A 22,182-nucleotide genomic window follows, 5' to 3' on the forward strand; every position below is an offset into this window, starting at 1 on the left:
TCCTGTCTTTTTATTCCTAGTGTCTCTATGAACAAAGGTTAGAGTCACAATTAGAGATGGACATGAACCAAAATATGAATCAAAGTTCATGATGAACTAGGCTGGTTCGTGGTTCGTGAACCGGCAGTTCATCAGAGTCCATTTCTGACGAACCACCACAAACTTTAGGCTGGTTCGTTTGGTTCATTTTTTGGTTCATCACTGCAGACAGCCTGGCACTGATCAATCAGTTTCCTAGGCCACAGAGGATGGACTTCCTGCAGACCTTCTTCTGGCCCATGAACTGGGGCAGGTTTGTGAAAGTTCATGGTTCATGAAATGCGACAAACCACAAACCGCACAGTTCGTTTTTTCTCTGGTTTGTGCCCATCTCCATGTCACAATAACTTCTCAATACATCTCAAAAAGAGCTAAAACAAAAGACTTTCCTCTTATTCGTGGTGTATGGAAAAATGAGCAGGAACATTTAAATGTGTTAACAGAAGCTTCAAGTAAATAAAAATAAGTAGACTAAGGCTAGAGACAAAGGGTAGTATCAGTATAAATGTTTTGGCTGAAATTGTCATGATTCATTCACTCAGTTTTAACAGAAACTCCAGATGATGTCACTGTCAATTTAAGGTGTTTGAATGCATTTCTGTGTTGTTGTTCATGCCTAATTTGTGGTCATTTTAAACATAAAATACAGTATCATGCTGTCCACATCTGTAATATCCTCTTAAAGTTTCCTCTCTTTCTTCTCTAGCTTAATTAACTATTTATTGTTTTCATGTTACCAGAGGAATCAATTGTAAATTGTCCCTTTTGGGGAAAGGGAGCTTAAATACTGCTTTTCACTTTGTAGACAGCACAAGCTGATTATCATTTTTTATTTCTTTTTATTTTCACTATTTCATAATCATACTACTACCATCATAACCATTAAAAATATAAGCATTGTCTTGGAGGGGCTGCAAGCTGAAAAATGGTACTCAAGCCTGCACCTCTCAATGAAACAAAAGCTGCTTCTTAAACATTGATATGAGTGCCATGAGAGAATTGATCATCAGTGAGAGAACAGCAATTAATTAGGCTACAAAAAAGAATAAAAGTAAAATTGCAGCAAAAAGAAGAATCTTTGCTGAATGGGATTTACTTCTAAGTAAATATATAGCCCATGAGCATGGATTTAGTGCTACATTATATGCCTAGAGGAAGCCAAGTTACAGTTCTGCTTCCAGATCACTGAAGTAGAGTAATCCTTCAGCAGTTGGAAATAACCCATGTGTGGAATAACACCTGAACAGCAGTCTTCTCAGAGAGGAAAGCACATCCCGTTCCATTCTTGTCAGTGATTAAACAAGATATTGTAGTACATTAAAGATGTGTAAAATCTGTGTGACTATAGTGGGACAAAGATATACATTTACTACAAGAAATTCCTATTGGCTCCATCTCTTACAAGGGAGGAAGGCTTGGAGCAGAAAGTGCACCCTGCACTCTTTCTGCTCCAGACTTCTCACCACTGCCGTCCAGCTGACTTGGGGAAAGATTGGCATGGGAAGGACTTCCAACCTGGATACCCATCATGACCTCACTAGTGGGGTGGGCTGCTTGAACCAGAAAGCATATATGGTGTGATTTCCGCTTGTTCCCCCACCACCACCTTTATCCAACAATGTCCTGAGATCTTGCAACACTTATGAGTGCCTTAGAATCATTCATGAATAGCAATTTCTGCACTAGTGTAGAAATTACTTCTGTTTTTTAGAGGTTTTTTAACATCCCTGTTTTTTAAAAAGGTTTTTAAAAAATTTCTGCAAACCTATAGTCAATAACAAATTACATCCCTGATATTAAATAATTGTCCTGATTCATTCACATACAACACTTAAAATGTCTCTGTAACACCAGCATATTTCACGCATTATGGCACTTTACTGTAACAGCTTTGGGCATACCTCATCCTAAATTCTGGTTTATTGGCATATGAAAGCCCCTTTTGGTCTCTAATTTTTAAAGAAACTTGTGAATGTTAATAGGGTTGGAATCAATTATTTATGGCAATTTATTTAATCTGAGGGTTGTACATTATGCTTTTATTCTGAACAGATGTGAATGTAAAGACGTGTATTTTGATGTTTGCAAACTTTCTGTGAAGGAACTAAATTATAACTTCCTGAAATTATAACTTCTTCCACATGACAAAACAACACATGGTACTTCCAAGAATATGAACATTTGAATAATAGTAGCTGGTATGATATCACAGTCATGGGGAATTTTAAATTTTATGTGTTATGATGATTATCATTCCACTTGTCTTCCAAAAAGGAGGGCAACATACATGTTCTCCTACTTTTATGAAAGCTATTCAAACCTTAGGACAGCAACACAGATTTGTTACAACCATTATTTAAATAATTGTCTCTTCTGCCTAGGATTTCCTCATCCCTTGCCACCTTGGGGACCCCAAGCTGAGCGGAAAGGCAACATAAAATGTTTTAAACAAACAAATAAATAATACAACAAACAAACCCTCATTCTGGTTTACCAATCTGGACCATTTCGTACTTCCCGGTACATAATTGGCTGCAATTGCCCATTGGGTGTGCCTCTGCATAATGATGAAATGATTCTGAAGGCAAATTTTTATTCCTGTTTTCACTACTTCCTAAAAATTACTATGTGGCCCTAGATTGATACTATAGTTCCAGTTCTATCTGTCATCACACCTGTAGGCCCTTTGTTCCATGTAGCGCCCCCTGAGTAGAAAACTAACCTTCATCCCTGTCATTGTAATTCCAGGAACTCCCTGACAAAGAAAAAGGAAAAAAAAAACACCTTGAAGGAAGCAAAATCAAGCGTTCTTTGGGAAAGAAAGACTTTGGAAAGTAAAGGTTTAAATTTTTTTCCCAAAGCACACAAAAGATAATATAAAGCAGAAGACTGAAGCCTTGGAACTTATCAGGGCCAAGCTAGATATGTCAGCAGTAGGTAAAGGTAAAGGTAGTCCCCTGTGCAAACACCAAGTCATTACTGACCCATGAGGGGATGTCGCATCATGACATTTTCTTGGCAGACTTTTTTATGGGGTGGTTTGCCATTGCTTTCCCCAGTCATCTACGCTTTACCCCCAGGAAACTGGGTACTCATTTTACCAACCTCAGAAGGATGGAAGGCTGAGTCAACCTTGAGCCGGCTACCTGAACCCGGCTTCCGCTGGGATTGAACTCAGGTCGTGAGCAGACTTACTGCAGCTTACCACTCTGCGCCACAGGGCTCTTATGTCAGCAGTAGATCTTTTATTTAAAACAAGGTCTACCTCAACCAAATATAAGGTGACATTTGATGTTTAGAGCAATAAAGGATGTGAGAGTCAGTGAAACTGAAGACTATACAAGCCGCTTAATTTCTCATGTTCTCTATTTGCAAACACCTTCCCATCAGCATAGTTTACTACCACTACCTGATTGAGGAGAAAAGTGTCTAAGGAGAAAGACTGTTGGGAAGTAAGCTATGTCTGAGGGAAGATTTCTGTTCTCCTTTTCTGTATGCCCTATTCTAAAAATCATCCCCTCCTACTTTATATGTCATTAGAACAGGCTCAGCTTTAAACAAATAGGTCTACTCCTGTTTCACTATTAAGCACACAAGGGCTCGCTCATGAGGAAATTAATAATGGTGAGAAGATCCCCTGAAATTTGTTTATACTATATTGTTCAGGTAAAGCAAAGCTGTACAATATCTGGAAATAATGCCCCCCACCCCCTGGATATCTCTGGAGGGATTTTTCACATTAGTTCCACTTCAGAAAAGAGACCAGATAATTCAGAACTCCAACTTTCAAAGACAAATTCAGATGAAAATCCTCCATTATAGTAGATGTTCTTAGTGTGAGGTAATAGCAAAGCCAAACATACTTGGTTGGTTTATTGTACGGGGTCTTGCTAGATGAACAGAACAACACTGCAGGGGGAGGCAAGGCTCCTGACCTCTCTCTAATGCTGTTTTCTTGCGTGAAAACTGTGCATGAGGGAAGCTATTTCATTGATTTTGCAGTTCCACATGCAAAATAACTCCTCCCATGTCCTGTTTTAGCACAGGAAAATGGCTTGGAGGGTGAAGGCAGGAGCTCTCTCTTCCCTTGGAGGTGATTTGTAATTAACTGAGCTTCAGTGCTACCCACAGTTCGCCTATCATGCTGAAAAATGACATCATTTTCCAACTCTATGGGAGAATGCAGGCGTATATTTCTTCAGCCAGATGACTGGGGCTGGGGGTGGCAGGTGGAGGCAGGGGGCTGGCAAGCCTATCCTTATGACATTTGCCATCTACATGGGATGGTCAAAGAGGGCTTAGGACCACAACAAATGTCATAAGGATAGGCTTGCCAGCCCCCTGCCTCCACCTGCCACCCCCAGCCCCAGTCATCAGGCTGAAGAAATATACGCCTGCATTCTCCCATAGAGTTGGAAAATGATGTCATTTTTCAGCATGATAGGCGAACTGTGGATGACATTTGTTGTGGTCCTAAGCCCTCTTTGACCATCCCATGTAGATGGCAATTCAGTGGTGCTGCTGTAGAACAAGTTCACAGAATGAACCAGCATGCACAAATGGGATCTGCCTAGAGACAGAAGTATAAAAGAAAGTCTCTGGAAAGACAACTGATAGAAATTTTCTAGGTACAAACATAATATTCAAACAAGCCTTGAGATGAGTGTTCATTGGCTTTATGATGAAGGTGGCCCTGTGGGTAAGTAGGCTAAATATCTGCACATTCTACATGTTAGTATCTGTTAGGTTCCTTGGTGAGAACATCTAATTATAACAGCAAGTGCAAGAAGAGAAGTGAGAACATATTGAAAGATTATTAGAAATGGAACAATGCACATTTGGTGAATTTAGTGCAATACATGAGCAACAAACAACCTGAAGAAACAGAATCAGATCATAATCAAGAAGGGCTTGCAGACAAGTTCAAATAAGGAGAGGTGTGAAGCAGTTGGGGATTGAGGAAGAGGGAGAAGGATCATACCTCTCAACTTTCTGAAACAGAAATCAGGGACAAAGCTAAAAAACACAAGGACAGAAGATGGAAATCAGGGATTCTATGTAATAACAGGTGAAAGAAACAGTCAGAAATGCACCAGATGTGAGTAATGTTTAGTAACTGTAGGCTAGAGACAAGAAGCTGACTGTATGCAGATAAATATATATCATTGAAGAGATGGCATGTCTGTCCTTTATAAATGAATTTAATTTTTCAGTCATTGCAAAAAGTTTATTCTGTTCTAAAATATGCATACTGTAAGAGCCAGATATGCAGAAGAATTTAAACTTAAGCACAGTCAGGAATTTAAACTTAAACATGTGCTTTGATGTTGCTTCTGTATTCCTAAGGATTTAATATGCTTGAACCTTGATTTAGCAGCAGTCTCTCCAGTTTCATAAACTATATTAACTTACTGCCTTCTAGTTACCTTCTGATTATGATTACTGATGATGCACTGGAGTTTTATCTTGTTGCATAGCAATTTCAGTGAATATCTTGTAAGTACATCTTCTCTGTTCCTTGTAAGTTCCATCAGGCACATAATCCAGGCATGCCATTTGTTCAGGAAAACATTTCTTCCTGAATCTACCTCCTTTGCTAAATTTGGCTTTATGCTATTTTATATTTTAAGAGCAGGAAATAAATGTGAAGAACATGAAAGGAAATATTATGGACACCACAGTTGTATAATCTTTGAAATTCAGGAAGCTAGTTGAGAGGTATGGGTAAGTGCAGCTGGACAAATTAGATGCCATTCCTTGCAGAATACCTTAATTCCTTGTTTTCCTGGTAGCCCTGGCATCCCCCTTTCCCCCTGGAAGAGGAAAACAAAATAAAGAAGATGAAGAAGCAGAGGGAGGGAGGAAATGTAACTCTCCCATATGATCATTAAACCAACATAAAACTTTGTACTATATAAGATCTCAAGAACCTCTGATGCTTTAGAGTAGAAGTCAACCTTTCCTGTGCTTATTTTGAAGAAGAAAATGTCTCATACAGCCAAATCTTTATCCTTGATTCTAATACTGAGCATCTGATATATTAAAGCCACCACATTTGTAAAACAGGGTTGTACATACCTGTAACAATTATTCATTAAGTTCTTCTGCGCAGGCACACATGGGCCTGCGCATGTACAGGCCAACCAACAGAGAATTCTACAACGCTTCTTAGAGCTCCTTAGAGGCCATTGCTCATGAGCCACAGCAAGTGTTTCCCGCCCAAATGGTCTTAATGGCGAGCAACGGCCCCTTTTCTCAGTTCTCCCAAGCTGTTGCGACTCACAACTGGACTGAACCAGGGAGTTCACAGTGGGGTAGGAGGGAGGGCATGTGTGCCTGCACAGAAGAACTCGATGAACAATAGTTACAGGTGTGTACAACCCTGTTTTCATCATCATTCTTTTTTGCAGTCCCACATGGGAGAGTACCAAGCTACACATAATAAGGAGGCGGGGTGAATCTCCAACTCAGTTTTATTAAGACAAACAGTAAACATACACTGCAATCAGCAAGTATAATATAGACCATCAATGAAGTTTAAACCGCAACACTGATAATAATTCAGTAAGTCAGACATTTGACAGTTAAGATTTATTAATCAGTGAAGATAACATCCACACCAATGAACAATATGTTCAACAACTAACACACTATAAGAGCATCTCATAATCTTATATAAGCAATATTAATGTCAACAGTCAAAGATGCAGCGTTACCAATATTTCACATTTCCCTTTCAGTCAAACAAGGACTGAAGAATGGCTCTTGCAACTGTCACATCCCGATTTGCATTAACATTCACAGCATAATGCTTCACAAATGTATCAGCAAAGGACCATGTCTCTGCCCTACAAATATGTGTGACCAGGACATCCCTAAGGAAGGCAGAGGAAGCCACTTGTGATCTTGTTGAATGAGCCCTTAAAATGAATGGACACTGTACCTCAGCCAGAGTGTATGCCTTCTCAATGGCCAACACAATCCATCGTGATACTGTATGAGAAGATGCCTTTTTACCATTGTCTGAGCCCCCAAAACATACAAAGAGATGTGGACTGTTATGAAAGACCTTTCTCCTATCCAAATAAAAGGCTAAAGCTCTTTTCAAATCTAACGTGTGCAGAGCTTTTTCTCCTTTCAACACTGGGTTAGGAAAGAGCACGGGCAGAGAAATATCCTGTGCTAGGTGGAAAGCAGTCAAGACCTTTGGCAGAAATTAAAGACTGGGCCTAAGTACTACCCTATTGGAATGGGATTTCAGGAATGGTGGGTCAGCTCTAAGTGCTGCTAACTCGCTTACCCTCCTGGCTGAGGTGATGGCAATCAAAAACGCCACTTTGTAAGACAGCAAGTCTAAAGAGCACATCACGAATGGCTCAAAGGGCGGTAGCATAAGTCGTGCTAACACAACCAACAAGAACCACTGGGGAACTGGTGGTGATACAGGCAGATAAAGATTAAACGTTCCTTTAAGAAACTGGTGGGATTTAGAATGCGGAAAAGCTATCTGCCCTTCAATCAGTTGATAAAAAGCAGAGATAGCTGCCAAATGAACTTTTAACCCTAACCCTAATAGCTGCCAAATGACCGTGAGCCTTTACCTCACAAAGGTAATCAAAAACCAAATTTAAAAGACCATCAGTAGCAGCAACACCCTTAGACACTGCCCAGGCAGAGAACCTCGTCCACTTAGCCTCATAAGACTGCCTAGTCGATGGCCTTCTAGCATTTAGAAGGACCTGTTGCACCTGTATAGAGGAATTTAAAGGCAAGGTCGAATCCACCATGCTGTCAGGTGTAATTTGTCTGGCTCATGGTGGAACAGTGTCCCATACAGATGGACATCTGGTTGCTGGGGCAACCTAACATATGTCCATTTGGACAGCTCTAGAAGTTTGGATAACCACACTTGTCTGGGCCAGAATAGTGTTATCAGGATCCAGTTGGTGTTGTCACTCTCTATTTTGCAAAGTACCTTTGCAATAAGGGGAATTGGAGGAAACATGTAATGCAGCCTGTCCATCCATGCGACTTGGAAGGCATCCCCAAATGACAGAGTGTCGCTTCCTGCCCTGGAACAGAACACCCTGGCCTTGGCATTCTCTGATGTTGCAAAGACATCTATCTCTGGTGTACCCCACTGATCGAAAATGGGAAGTGGGTAAATGTTGTTCATGGACCACTAACACTCTGTTGAGTACATCTGCTTTTGCATTGTCTGAACCTGCGATATGTATAGCATGGATAGGCACACTGTTTAAAATTGCCCATTCCCAAATAAGCATACCCTCCTTGCAGAGCATCAGGGATACAGTGCCACCTTGTCGGTTCACATAATACATTGCTGTGGTGTTGTCTGTTTGCACCAAGACATTTCGATTCTGTAGGAGAGCTGCAAATGAAACAAGCGCAAAACGTATAGCTCTTAATTCCAGTAAATTGATATGCAATGCCTATTCCCTCTCAGACCAGACATTCTGTACAAACAGAGAATCACAATGGGCACCCCAACCATGTAATGATGCATCTGTTGTTATAGTAACATCATGCTGCAGACAACCAAAGGGTACACCCTTAAATAAGTTCCCATCATCGGTCCACCATACTAGGGACCTGATTATGCAACTTGGCGCAGAAAACTTAGATGGAGACTGTACTGCAGGCCTAATGAACCAATTTTGCAATGTTCTCATGTTGAGTCTAGCAAAAAGAACTACCAGTGTAGTGGCTGCCATGTGTTCCAGCGAACGTATCTTATGAACAGTTTGATAGCGATTCCTAGAAAAACTTGAGCTCATAGATTTGATTGTCCTTGCTCTCTCCTGAACAGCAAGGCTTTAGCTGCATTAGAATCTAATACCACTCCAATATATGAAACAGTCTGACTGGACTCAAGTTTGGCCTTGTCACAATTTATTAGCAATCCCAAATGCACACAAGTGCGCACAACAAGGTCCACATCTTGTACCAATTTTTATTTTGAACTTGCTGTAATCAGCCAGTCGTCCAAATATGGGAATATGGCACACCCCTGCTCCCTGAGAAAGGCCACAACTGGTGTCACACATTTAGTGAACACTCGTGGTGCAGTTGATAACCCAAAGGGGAGCACTTTATAATGGAAAATCCTATTTTGGTATAGAAAACCAAAGGATTTACAATAGTCTCTTCAAATAGCAATATGAATGTGTCCTTGAGCTCAAGGACCACAAACCAATCACCACATTTTAACAAGGGTAATACAGGTGAGAGAGTAACCATTTTGAACTTGGAGACCTTAAGAAAGGCATTTAAGCCCCTTAAATCTAGAATAGGACTGCGTCCCCCATCCTTTTTAGGCACCACGAAGAACCATTAAAAGAACCCTGGTACTGCCTCTTCAGGTTGTATTTTCTGAATAGCACCCTTACCCAAGAGAGTCTCAATCTCGGCTTCCAACACAACTAAAGTATTGTTGACAGCCATTGATGGCCAACTGCAATCAGGGAGCTCCATGAACTCTAACCCATAACCACAATTAACAATGGTTAAGACCCAAGAGTTGGATGTTATTGACTCTTATTCAGGGAGAAAGGGTGACAATCTCTCCGAAAAGTTCAGGTTAGAGTTCGTAGGAACCTAATCAGAACTGCTTCCCTGTGCTCTGATTGTCCTTTTGCTGAGAAGCAGATTGAGGTGGTTTCGGCCTATACAACTTCCGTCTTCAAGTCTGTTGTGACAGAGTGTACTGGTGAGCAGTTGAAGACTGCTGGTAGTACGGACGCTGCTGTCTGCCAAAGAATGGATAGGGGTTACGTCGAGGAAAGTACCTCAGCTTGTAAGCCAGTCTATCCGAAGGAGTGATTTCCAATGGCTCAGCCGTTCATCTCTTTTCTTCTTCAGTGCCTCATCTGTTGTTGCAGAAAAATAGGGCATCCCCCTCAAAAGGCAGACTCTGGACTTTGGCTCTGGCCTCTTGCGACATAGCCGTAGATAGCAATCAAGAGTGCCTGCAGATGACAACAGCTCCAGCCATGCCTCTGGCAGAAGTATCCGCTGTGTGACTCCCTGCTTTCATTTGCTGCTTTGAGAGGTGTATCGTTTCAGTTTGCAGAAATTAAACATATGCCTTCTTATCTTCAGGTAAGTCAGCCACATAGGAGGACATAAGTACAACTGATATCCTGCCATGATGGTTGATAGTTGGCAATTCTCAAATTCAGTGCTGACACTGAATATTGACGCCTTCCCATGTTGTTTATCTTCCGGTCCTCCTTGTCTGGAGGGGCTGAATGCAGAGTAGACTTACGTTGTGATACTTCTCCACCACTAGAGAGGATGGGGATGGATGCTTCACGAGGGACTGCAATGTATCCTGTTTAATTTTAAACATCTGCTCAATTCGCTTGGAGGTAGCAGGTGGATCTGTAGGAGACTGCCATAGCTTGTTCACTATCTCCTCCAATCCTTCCAACACAGGGAAGGTGACAATGGCAGGGAAATCATTGTACAAGTGAGAGAGTAATTTATGTTTGGTCTTTGGACCAGCAGCAGATACATCAATATCAAGTGCCTTTGCAATGCGGTTCATCTGCTCAGCAGAAATACATAAATCCTCAAATGGAGAACTCAAGCTGGGGCCCACATTTTTGTCAGGCAACAGATCCGACGCCGACTTGGATCTAACATCAGAAGCAACTAGCACACGTTCTTCTTCCTTGGAGTCATACTGTGACTGCAGCTGAGCAGGGAATGGGGGTGGCAACCGACCTCTCCCAGTTGAGGTAGAAGGCCTCAGTTCAGACTCACTGTACCCTGATGGCCCCCCCTTGCCGTGACAGTGATAAGGTGGGGGGATACAACATGCATGGTGATGTTGAAGTGCATAGAATTGCCTCGGATCTGATGGACACGTTCTCTAGGATCTGTGCCTGCTATGATGAGATAGTGCTGGAGACAGGACCCGAGGAGATTGGATCTGAGGTGGTATCATATCCAAAGGCATATTCTGAGCTGGGCATGGAGAATGATCTATGTCAGTTCCAGACTCAAGACAGCAGGCACGCTCATTTGACGATGTTGTGTGCAACCCCACAGGCTCTCAGATTTCACCCTCTGAAGCAGAACGGTCCAGAGAGTCCAGATGAGGGGAGGAGTTCTTGGCGTTACAAGGATCACTGCCTGAGTCCCGTCATCTCTCTGTGGTGATCCACTCCAAGCCAATTGAGAGACTGACTGAGACAGATGCTGTGATTTTTTAGCTTTTGTTGCTGGCGGTTCCAATGAAGACCTCGGATCCGATGCGCGCTTGTGTGAGTGCGACTTTTTCCCAGTTGGATCCGACCTTAGAGTTGATTTAGAAGAAATCACCGACCTGGCAGTAGAACATTTCTCAGCCATCGAGGAAGCCATAGCCACCTTTGGAGTCAATGGGGCCGACCGCTCCTTCCCAGCAGAATCTTTAGCTGTGGGTACATCGGAGCATTTAAACACTCTTTTCCAGAGTGGGGCTTTCAGCCATTGGGCCCTCTCATGTCTCGCATTCAGGATGAACTGTTGGCATATCCTACAGGTAGGAACATGCCCTTCACTCAGACAAATAAGGCAGAGCTCATGCTCATTTGTGTGCATCGTTTTTGTGCCGCACGACAAGCATTTCTTAAAAAGAGCTCGGTGGGACATTCTGAGGGGATTTTACCTTAGATCGTAGTCAAGCCAAACCAGGTCAAATACAGCCGAAGACAATTAGCACCAAATCAGAAGCCGGCGGTGAAATCCAAAACACAGTCCAAGATAAAAAGCCAAAAAGACAATCGTAAATGAAAGTGAAATAGGAGCTACGAAGCAAAGTTCTCCCCATGGTGGCAAGAAGAGAACTGAGGGAAGGGGCCATTGCTCGCTGTGGCTCGTGAGCAACGGCCCCTAAGGAGCTCTAAGAAGCACTGTAAAATTCTCCATCGGCTAGCCTGCGCATGCACAGCCCCTGTGACACTGCACAGAAGAACTACAATGAATAGTTATTGATTTGTTTAGATTTGTATGCTGCCTCTGTAGACCTGCTCAAGATGGCACTAAAACAAGAAAACAGAACAAAGCACACACAGCTTCAACCACTACTTGCCTAGAGATTAAAGAAACTTTCTCCTGAATATCACAAATTAATGTCAGAATTAAGCCAACATACAGCTGTGCCAGCCAAATAGTACTCTGAGTGGTATGCGTTTGCTGTTGTATTCGTTCATAGATTGTGGAGTTATGCAGTGTTAAGACAATTAGCACCAAATCAGAAGCCGGCGGTGAAATCCAAAACACAGTCCAAGATAAAAAGCCAAAAAGACAATCGTAAATGAAAGTGAAATAGGAGCTACGAAGCAAAGTTCTCCCCATGGTGGCAAGAAGAGAACTGAGGGAAGGGGCCATTGCTCGCTGTGGCTCGTGAGCAACGGCCCCTAAGGAGCTCTAAGAAGCACTGTAGAATTCTCCATCGGCTAGCCTGCGCATGCACAGCCCCTGTGACACTGCACAGAAGAACTACAATGAATAGTTATTGATTTGTTTAGATTTGTATGCTGCCTCTGTAGACCTGCTCAAGATGGCACTAAAACAAGAAAACAGAACAAAGCACACACAGCTTCAACCACTACTTGCCTAGAGATTAAAGAAACTTTCTCCTGAATATCACAAATTAATGTCAGAATTAAGCCAACATACAGCTGTACCAGCCAAATAGTACTCTGAGTGGTATGCGTTTGCTGTTGTATTCGTTCATAGATTGTGGAGTTATGCAGTGTTAAGACAATTAGCACCAAATCAGAAGCCGGCGGTGAAATCCAAAACACAGTCCAAGATAAAAAGCCAAAAAGGCAATCGTAAATGAAAGTGAAATAGGAGCTATGAAGCAAAGTTCTCCCCATGGTGGCAAGAAGAGAACTGAGGGAAGGGGCCATTGCTCGCTGTGGCTCGTGAGCAACGGCCCCTAAGGAGCTCTAAGAAGCACTGTAGAATTCTCCATCGGCTAGCCTGCGCATGCACAGCCCCTGTGACACTGCACAGAAGAACTACAATGAATAGTTATTGATTTGTTTAGATTTGTATGCTGCCTCTGTAGACCTGCTCAAGATGGCACTAAAACAAGAAAACAGAACAAAGCACACACAGCTTCAACCACTACTTGCCTAGAGATTAAAGAAACTTTCTCCTGAATATCACAAATTAATGTCAGAATTAAGCCAACATACAGCTGTGCCAGCCAAATAGTACTCTGAGTGGTATGCGTTTGCTGTTGTATTCGTTCATAGATTGTGGAGTTATGCAGTGTTGCAGAGATATTATATGAATGCTCCAAAGAGAAGGTGGCAATCAACTGATATCCTTCCATGCAACTGGCTGGTGCTAACTATCTTTTCACTCAACAGCTTCAAAGGGTTTATTTGTGACATCTGAAAATTGTCCCTTACAGAAAAACATAGATAAATGGCCTCCTTCTATAAGAGTAGTGTTCCTATATTTTCCTGGGACAGGTGAATTGCCTCTAGTTTTATCACTGTACAGGACAGCTGGTAGCACAGACTGATTTTACAAATTCTGAATGAGCATTCCTCACTAATTATAATTATGGTTTAAAGGCTTAATGGGATTTTACTGCTTTGTCACAAGTGAAAAAAGTTAATGAAATGTTACTCTGAAAGGCAACTATCAGTCTTTTTACAAACTGAAAGCCCAGCAGAACCCTTAATCACAAACTTCCTATGGCACATATTTATAGTGCAATCTTATGCAGCATTAAGCTCATAGATTTCAATGGAGTTCAATTGAAGTAACTCCGCAAAGAATTGCAGTGTTATTGATATTTCCTAGATCACCTTTATTTTGCAGATTTGTTCCACTGTAGAGAAAGTCACTCCAGCTATATGGTGAGCCACTCAGCATGAGCACTTTATAATGTGATATGAAGTACATGGGGAACTATTTAGAGTTGCTTTGGTTTGGCAACCATAATACATGAATTGGCCCTTTAGTCATTTTCATTGTTAGGTTGGAACTTTATTTCATTTTATTTGTTGGATTTATATCCCACCCTCTGCAAGCGGGCTCAGGGCGGGTCACAACTAGACATGGGCACGAACAGGAAAAAAAATGAACATGGAGTTCGTTGTTCGTGAGGGCCAGCAGGCTCTCCTCCAGCCATCAAGATCCCTACCACACCACTCCCAGAACCCCTACCTGAGCAGGCAGCAGGAAATGTACCAATAATAAATAATAGCTTGGCCCCAGAGCCTGGCAGCAGCCCTGGAACCTGAAGGGGCAGATCCCTACTGCACCACTCCCAGAAAACTAACCTGAGCAGCCAGGAGGAAAGGTACCAGTAATAAATAATAGCTTGGCCCAGAGCCTGGCAGCAGCCCTGGAACTTGAAGGGGTAGATCCCTATCCCACCACACACAAAGAAAATTCAAGCTCCAATGCACTCTCCCTGTCTCTCTCTCAAAATGCCAACAGCAACTGTCTCTCCCTCACTGTCTGCAAAACCAGAGCTGGCAGCCCCCCTCCCCCTGCTCTTTGCTTCCTTGTAACAAATTTGGAGCTCCACACTTGAAAGGAAGACCTGCCTATCAAGCTAAATTGGGCTTAGATTGGGGTTTCCAGGGCAACAGCAGGAGTTCAGACAGAGTTTAGGCAGTCCCTACCTTCGGTTGCCAAGGGAATTGATTGCAGGTGCCAGACTGTCTGGCTTGACGAACAGCAAGTAACAAGGTTTGCAACGACCACCTGTTTGTTTAGAATGGAGCCTCACGAACAGCTTGTTCGCGAACAACTGATTGGGCTGTTCATGGCTTTTTTTAGTTCGTATTGCTGTTCGTGCCCATCTCTAGTCACAACATCATAAAACCACAATGTTAAAAAGATATACATACAATAAATTACAGTTTAAAATAATATAAGAATAAAATATCAATACATATTAATTCAGGGTAAGCATTATGTGCCATGCAAGGATGCTGCAGAAAATGTTCTCTCTGATTTCTCCCATATAATCTATAGCAGGGATTTTTTTCTGGCAAAAGAGGTGGGGGAACTCAGTGGGTTGCCCTCAGAGAAAATGGCTACATGGCTGGTGGCCCCGCCCCCTGATCTCCAGACAGAGGGGAGTTTAGATTGCCTCTGAGCGGCTCAGAGAGCAATCTAAACTCCGCTCTGTCGGGAGATCAGGGGGCGGGGCCACCAGCCATGTGACTATTTTCAAGAGGTTCCGGAACTCCGTTCCCCCACATTCCCCCTGAAAAAAAGCCCTGATCTATAGAATCATTTACCTATTCAGTGATACAACATTATCATATTGTGTATTTCCCTGGCTCTACTCCTCTGTATTGACTGTAGCTCATGAGGGTGGGAAAATGCACAAAATTGGATATCTGATTTTATATGCTTCGAAGAAGATGAAGATAACTTGATCTGGGGATGGCACCACTCTTTATACCTAACATGCATAACATCCACAAATATCCACATCTTTTACCCTGAATTAGACATTCTTCTAAAATTAGATGAATTTTTGTGAATTCACGTTCTCTAAGGCCACTTCTTATATTTAATGTATTTATCTACTTCATTTATACCCTATCTCCCAATGGGGACTCAAAGCAGTTTACATTGTTCTCCTGTTCCATTTTATTCTCACAACAACCCTGTCAGGTAGGTTAGGTTGAAAGTATATTACTGGCTTTTGTACTTATGTTGTATTGCCATATCTATACACTACAGAAGCAATCCTAAGAAGAGGACAGTATAAACAGTAACGTTAGTAATAGTGTGTATAGTAAGTGTATATTAATTAATTGATGGCCCTTCAGAGAATGTGTGTCCCATTTTCTAAAATTATCTTCAAGTTAGAACATCTGGATGAATACAGAACTGCTTCTATTAAGTGTTCTTCTCTAATAAACTTGAGGGTACATAACCTCACAAAACCAACAGCCTGACATTGATAGGTGCCAAAGCAATAATCCCTGCAACAATACTATACCCACTATCACCTCAATACAATGTTTCAATGTTTGCACATTTACAGAACAGAATACATGACTTAATATGCATAAACATATAGGAGGTTATTTAAAAATAACAATCTGTTATGTCCCAATATCTTAGGGGAAACAATTACCCCACTAAGAAAGAACTGTACTATAGCGGTTTCCCTGAGGAATTGGGACTATAAATTGTTTTCCCTAAGATATTGGGACATAACAGATTGTTATTTGTAAATAACCTCCTATATGTTTATGCATATTAAGTCATGTTTATGCATATTAAGTCATGTATTCCGTTCTGTAAATGTGCAAACATTGAAACATTGTATTGAGGTTTTTTGCCTGGGACTAGGGGCTTGTGTATGATAAACATAAGTAGTTATACTGTTGCATTTGCATTTGTATGAAGAACATTGATTGATAGTGGGTATAGTGTTGTTGCAGGGATTATTGCTTTGGTTGTTATTCTCTACCTGTAACTGCCCTTTGTATTGCTTGACATTGATAGGTGGGACGCATCTTTGGCTTCTAGGGATTCCCCTGGCTGGTGCCTCGCCCACTGGGGGCTGTGCCAGTCCGACAGACTTCCCTGCTGACGTTGGAGTGGCCTCAGTTACTCCTCCAAGCCTCTGTGGTGTGGCCGGCACCACCTTTGATCCCTCACCTTCGATCCCTCCAGTCTCCCATCATGCCCGGGAGCCTCATACATCATGGCTGCTGCTCCTCCCGGGTAGATCTGTCCCTGGATGGGTAAGTCCATGGGGAGTGGGCTGCCAACCCTTGGACACACACCCCCTCTGGACGTCGACACCGGCATAGCCGTGTCAGGTTCAAACAGTTGGGACATAGTCAATGTGTCGGGAGCTGGCACGATACTTGACAGTAAACCTGAAGGGAAGAAGAGAGACATACCACCTTAGAATTCTGGGATTATGGTCTTTCATACAGTGTAGCCATTGTAGGGAGGCATGGTCCGTGACCAGGATGAAGAGATTGGTAGTGAAGTAGTATTGAAGTGCACCGATGGCCCAGTTTACGGCCAAAGCCTCTCTCTCCACAGTGGTGTAAGGCTGCTCAGCCAGCTGGAGTTTTCAGCTCAGGAAGAGGATAGGGATCTCAGACCTATCTCATTCTTGCATTAGAACTGCCCCCAGGCTGGTGTCGGAGGCGTCTGTGTACAGGATGGAAGGCCAGTCAAAGTTGAGGTTCCAGAGGGCCATGTTCATGGTTAGGGCTGTCTTGAGCTCCTGAAAGGTGGAGGCCCGTTCAGGAGTCCAGTGAATGGGGTTGGGCATCCCCTTCCATAAGCAGTCAATCAAGAGTGTGGCTTTGGAGGCGTAATGAGGAATAAAATGTCCATAATACCCTACAAGTCCCAGGAAGCGGCGCACCTGCTTCTTGGACGTGAGTTGTGGGATATCAGCCAGGGAAGCTACCTTGTCAGCAGGAGCCTGCAGCCGTCCTTCACCTACTACAAAACTGAGGTACTGCAGCTCCTTGAACCCAATGCATCTTTTCTTTGGGTTGGTGTGCAGCCATGCTTGCTGGAGTACTCGAAGGACTGTCTCGAGGTGCCAGAAGTGGGACTCCCAGACAGGGCTGAAGATGATAATATCATCTATATAGACTAGGGCGAACACTTGATGCCCCACCAGGACCTGTCCCCTAGGCATTGAAAGGCATGAGCTGGAATTGAAAGAGCCCTTGGGGCATCGCAAAGGCTGTTTTTACCATGTCTTCAGGCTGAACAGGCACCTGCCAGTATCCTTTAGTTAGATTGAGTGCCAACAGGTAGCAGGTGGCACCCAGCTGGTCATTTAAGATGTCCACCCTCAGCATAGGGTAGGTGTCAAACCAGTTCACAATAGTCAATGCAAAATTGGGTTGTCCCATTGGGCTTGGGAACAAGGATGATGGGGCTTCACCAAGCGCTGTGTGAAGGCTCAATTACCCCAGGCAAAGCATTTCCTTAGTCTCACAAGCTACAGTATCCCACTGTTTGTGGGAGACAGGCCGCTACGCTAAGCAGGCTGCCTGTTCTGGTTTGGTAGTGATTGGGTGTTGGACCACGGAGGTTTCCCTCAGTAGGTGTGAAAAGACACCTGGGATGTAGCACCAGAGAACCTCAAACTGGGCGTGCTGCCCTGCGTCCAGGTAGGTATTCAACTGAGAAGCTTCCTCTCCTGGGGCTTCACTGGACCAGGGGAGCTTGTTGTCCAGGAGCTTAAGGGAGTCAGCTGCTCTAGGCAGCATCCTACCATGGGGCAAGGGTAGCAACATTTAAGCAGGTTTATGTGTAATGTCTTGCAAATCTGCACCTATTCCCACACTGTTCCTCATACATCAAGGGGGCAAAGACGTGGGTTGCTTTCTAGGATCCCTGCCACACATCTTCTCTGGCTCCTGAGCAGTCCATTTGGTGGACCAGGACCAGGTCTCTGGCTGTTAAGGTCCGTGTCTGAGAGCTGCAATCAGAGGCTGTCTTCTGTTGTTGCTGGGCTGCTGTCAACCGGTCAAGGGCCTCTCTGCATATATGTTCTAGCCATTCCTGAAGCTGCGGTACATACTCATGAGGAGGTGCAACCGGAGCCATCGGGTGTGCTCTCCACTGGTCTCCCAGTGGGTTCAGCATTCCTCATGGTGATTGGCCATATAACAACTCAAAGGGGCTGAACCCTGTGGAGGCTTGGGAGGTTTCCCAGATAGCAAAGTGGAGTGGGTCAATGTATAGGTCCCATCAGTTTAGGTGAGCTCTGGCCAGCTTGTGTAATGTCTCCTTTAAGGTCTGGTTGAAGTGTTCCACCAGGCTGCCTGTCTGTGGTTGGTAGGCTGAGGTGAAGATCTACCTGATTCCCAGGGACTTACAAATTGGCCACATTAGCGTGACCCTAAAGGGCATTCCTTGATCAGTAAGGATCTCAGTGGGCAACCCCATCCATGAAAAGAAATGGAGTAGTGCCTTGGTCACCCCTGCCATCTGCATGGTCCAGAGGGGTATTGCTTCAGGGAACTGGTTGGTGTAATCGACCACCACCAAAATGAACCGGAATCTGCCTGGGGTGCCGGGAAGAGGCTCAATGAAATCCATTGCGATCCAGTGAAAGGGGGTGGCTACCAAAGACATGGGGGACAATGGGGCCTCCTGGGGCCATCTGCTGGAGGCCCTCTGACACTCTGGGCATGAGCAGCAGTGAGCCTTGACATCAGCCACCATGGAGGGTCAAAAGAATTGCTCTAGTACTTTGGCTAGAGTCTTGGCAGACCCCTGATGCCTGGCCCAAGGATGTTCATAGACAAAGTGGAGAACTTCGTCATGTTAGCTCAGGAAGACCAGGAGTTGGTGCACTTCATCCCCTTGCCTCTGGGTCTTCATGAGACAAAACCACAACCCCCTTGCCTTTTCCACCCAGGGGATTCGGGTAACCTGCTGGGCATCCAGGACCTGCCCCTCACTCACTGCAGTGGAGTCTCGCAGCTTGTGCAATGTGTCGTCATCCTCTTGAGCCTGCTGGAAGGTAGAGTTCTTCACCCACGCTTCTCCTGGATGCCTTTCCACTTGCTGCGAGGGGCCTGCTCCGAGCTTGTCATTGATTCTGATGGCACACATAGGGAGTTTTGGAAAGTCAGGCCTCTCCGGAGGAGTCTTGGAAAGTTGGGGGCATCCTGCCCCAGCAGGACTGGATAAGGTAGGTTGGGGGTGCTGGCCACATCCATTGAGTGTGTGCTCCCACCATACTTGGGCATGGCATGTACCATGGGCCACCTGTCCATGTGCCAATGTACACAAGAAACCGGAGTCCAACTTTGCACCGGGAAGTTTAGAGGAATCATGTGAGCCTGTACCATGGAGATAGTGCTGCTGGAATCCAGCAGGGCTTGTATCCAGCGACCCTGCAGGATGACTGGGGTCAGAAGTACCAGGGTCTGTCCTGTGGTGGCAGCTGGTAGGGCGACCTCCCACCTGGCATCACACTTCATTAGTGGGCATTCCTGGAAGAAGTGTCCCCATTGCCCACAGGTGAAACACAGTCCTTTGGTGGTTTGGAGGCTTTGCCCGGGTGCTGGGGCCTCTCACAGGGGTTCCCTGCCTCTCAAGTTGCTACAGTGAAGCTCCCTATGCCTGGTGGGGTCAGTGCCCAGGAGAAGGAGGGAGCTAACGGACTTCCCCACTGGCATTGGAGCAGCCTCAGTCACTCCTCCGGACCTCTGCAGTGCGGCCAGCACCACCTTTATTACCTCAGTGGCCTCCAGTCTCCCATCATGCCCAGGAGCCTCGTCAGTCGTGGCTGTTGCTCCTGCTGCTTCTCCTGCTCATCCCAGCCTCCATGTCACTACCGGCGTCATCCATGTCACTGCCAGGCTCCCATCTGCCCCTGGACTGGTAAGTCCATGGGGAGGGGGCTGCTGACCCTCGGACAATAGGTAAGGCAGACATATTTGTTATCTTTTGTTTTATTCTAAACAAAACACTCATGCCTAAATCAGAATCTCCCAACACTAAAACATACATGCAAGGCATAGATATCACTTCACTCATTTCACAAGTTTCCTTCAATGGAGGACTTTGTGAATGACCTATATATTGAATCCATGGAATCCAGCACCCCTGACATGTACAAGCATATTAGAATTGTACCAATCTCTGTACTGACTAGCAGAATCAGAGCAAGTAGTACAGCAACTGGTACTCAGACAGCAATGATATATTACCACTTTTAAGACTGCCTCCGACATGAGACATACTATTTGTTATGGGTGGAGACCCACTCTGTGTTTCCAGCACTGTTAATTAAATAATTTAGCCCTCACCATCTATTTTCATAAGTGGTGGTGGAGAGTGCCCTCAAGTCATAGCTGACTTATGATGATCCCTGGTGGGGTTTTCAAAGCAAAAGGCTAACAGAGATGATTTGCCATTGCCTGCTTCTGCAACCCTGGTCTTTGTTGGAGGTCTCCCATCCAATTACTAACCAAGGCTGACCTTGCTTAGTTTCTGAGATCTGATGAGATCAGGCTCACCTGCACTATCCAGGTCAGGATATGTTCATAAGTACAGAACACTAAATACTTCTCATGCAATGAACTTACAAGGCTACGTAGCAAGGAAGATGAGCAAAAGGCAATTTCTATTTTGATCTAAACTTGTAAAAAGCTAATAGATTTGAAACAGGGATCTGCTGCCTATTTTTTAATTTCAACATTTGCTTCAAAATTGGCATAGTTTATATAAATAAATTAAGTACTCAAAATACTTGCCTTGCCAAACATTCATGTTTTAACATTGTTTGGCACACTCCTACCTTCATTACTGCTGCTGCTTGACACTTCCTTCACCTTTTTGTTTGCCCTCGTTGCTGTTCAATCTGATCGACTGTGACACGATCTTCAATGGAGGCCTGCACTGCCATCAATTCTCATTTAAAGTGAAATCCTCAACACAGTTACTCCGGTCTACGCTCACTGTAATTCTGTTTAGGATTTTACTATTGCTGTAGTAATGTTATCAACAAGCTCAAGCTAATTAAATCACAATGAAGGCAACATTTAAAGTAACGGTTTAAAGCAAAATGATGCTGAGAGGAAGCAACAGCTAAGGAAACAAAAGGGTGGTGATGAACTGTGTAGAAACAAAGCAAATGTGTTTCCAAAAGGGTCATAGATCACCAAAAATGAGAATATTTTTTGAGACACAACAAATGCAAGCATGAAACAAGTTTCAGCTTAACTTTATCTTGGAATATTAAAACGTGATGTGAACAGGCCATCTTACAGCACTCCACCAGAGGGCAGTCTCCAGCTTCGGTTCAAAATGAAGAGGAGAAAAGGAAATAAATAATGCTTTTCAGTTCTGCTCACCAGGAGAATCTCCTGCTGGTATCCTCTTTAGATCACAAATTTTACAGAGTATTTATTTTTCTTAACATGAAATTTAATGCTTCTTTCTGATCATTAGCTGATAGGAAATCCTGGATTAAGAAGTTATAGATCTCTAGAGATTAATGAACTGGCTGCACTCACAGCCTGTGAAACGTTTGATGAATAATCCGCGTCCACTTCTGAGAATGTATACGTGATGTTTTGTTCAGCTGCATGCTCAGGACTGAACGGAAAATAGCATGAAACTTCTAAGTGGATG

General features: G+C 43.8%; 1 protein-coding gene across 2 annotated transcripts in view; it reads right to left on the reverse strand.

Moving 5' to 3' along the window:
- COL13A1 (collagen type XIII alpha 1 chain) overlaps positions 1 to 22,182 on the reverse strand; it is a 158,496-nt gene that overhangs the window by 85,031 nt on the left and 51,283 nt on the right. Inside the window, exons 16-17 of one of the 2 annotated variants that reach the window (XM_054983303.1) lie at positions 5,808 to 5,852; positions 2,762 to 2,794 (exon numbers count right to left, since the gene is read on the reverse strand). The exons of the other annotated variant lie outside the window; for it this stretch is intronic. Coding sequence (XP_054839278.1) covers positions 2,762 to 2,794; positions 5,808 to 5,852 — 78 coding nt within the window. The remainder of the gene's footprint in view (positions 1 to 2,761; positions 2,795 to 5,807; positions 5,853 to 22,182) is intronic. 2 annotated transcript variants of the gene reach the window in all.

This window comes from Eublepharis macularius, chromosome 6, assembly GCF_028583425.1.
Source record: "Eublepharis macularius isolate TG4126 chromosome 6, MPM_Emac_v1.0, whole genome shotgun sequence".
Lineage (NCBI taxonomy): Eukaryota > Metazoa > Chordata > Lepidosauria > Squamata > Eublepharidae > Eublepharis > Eublepharis macularius.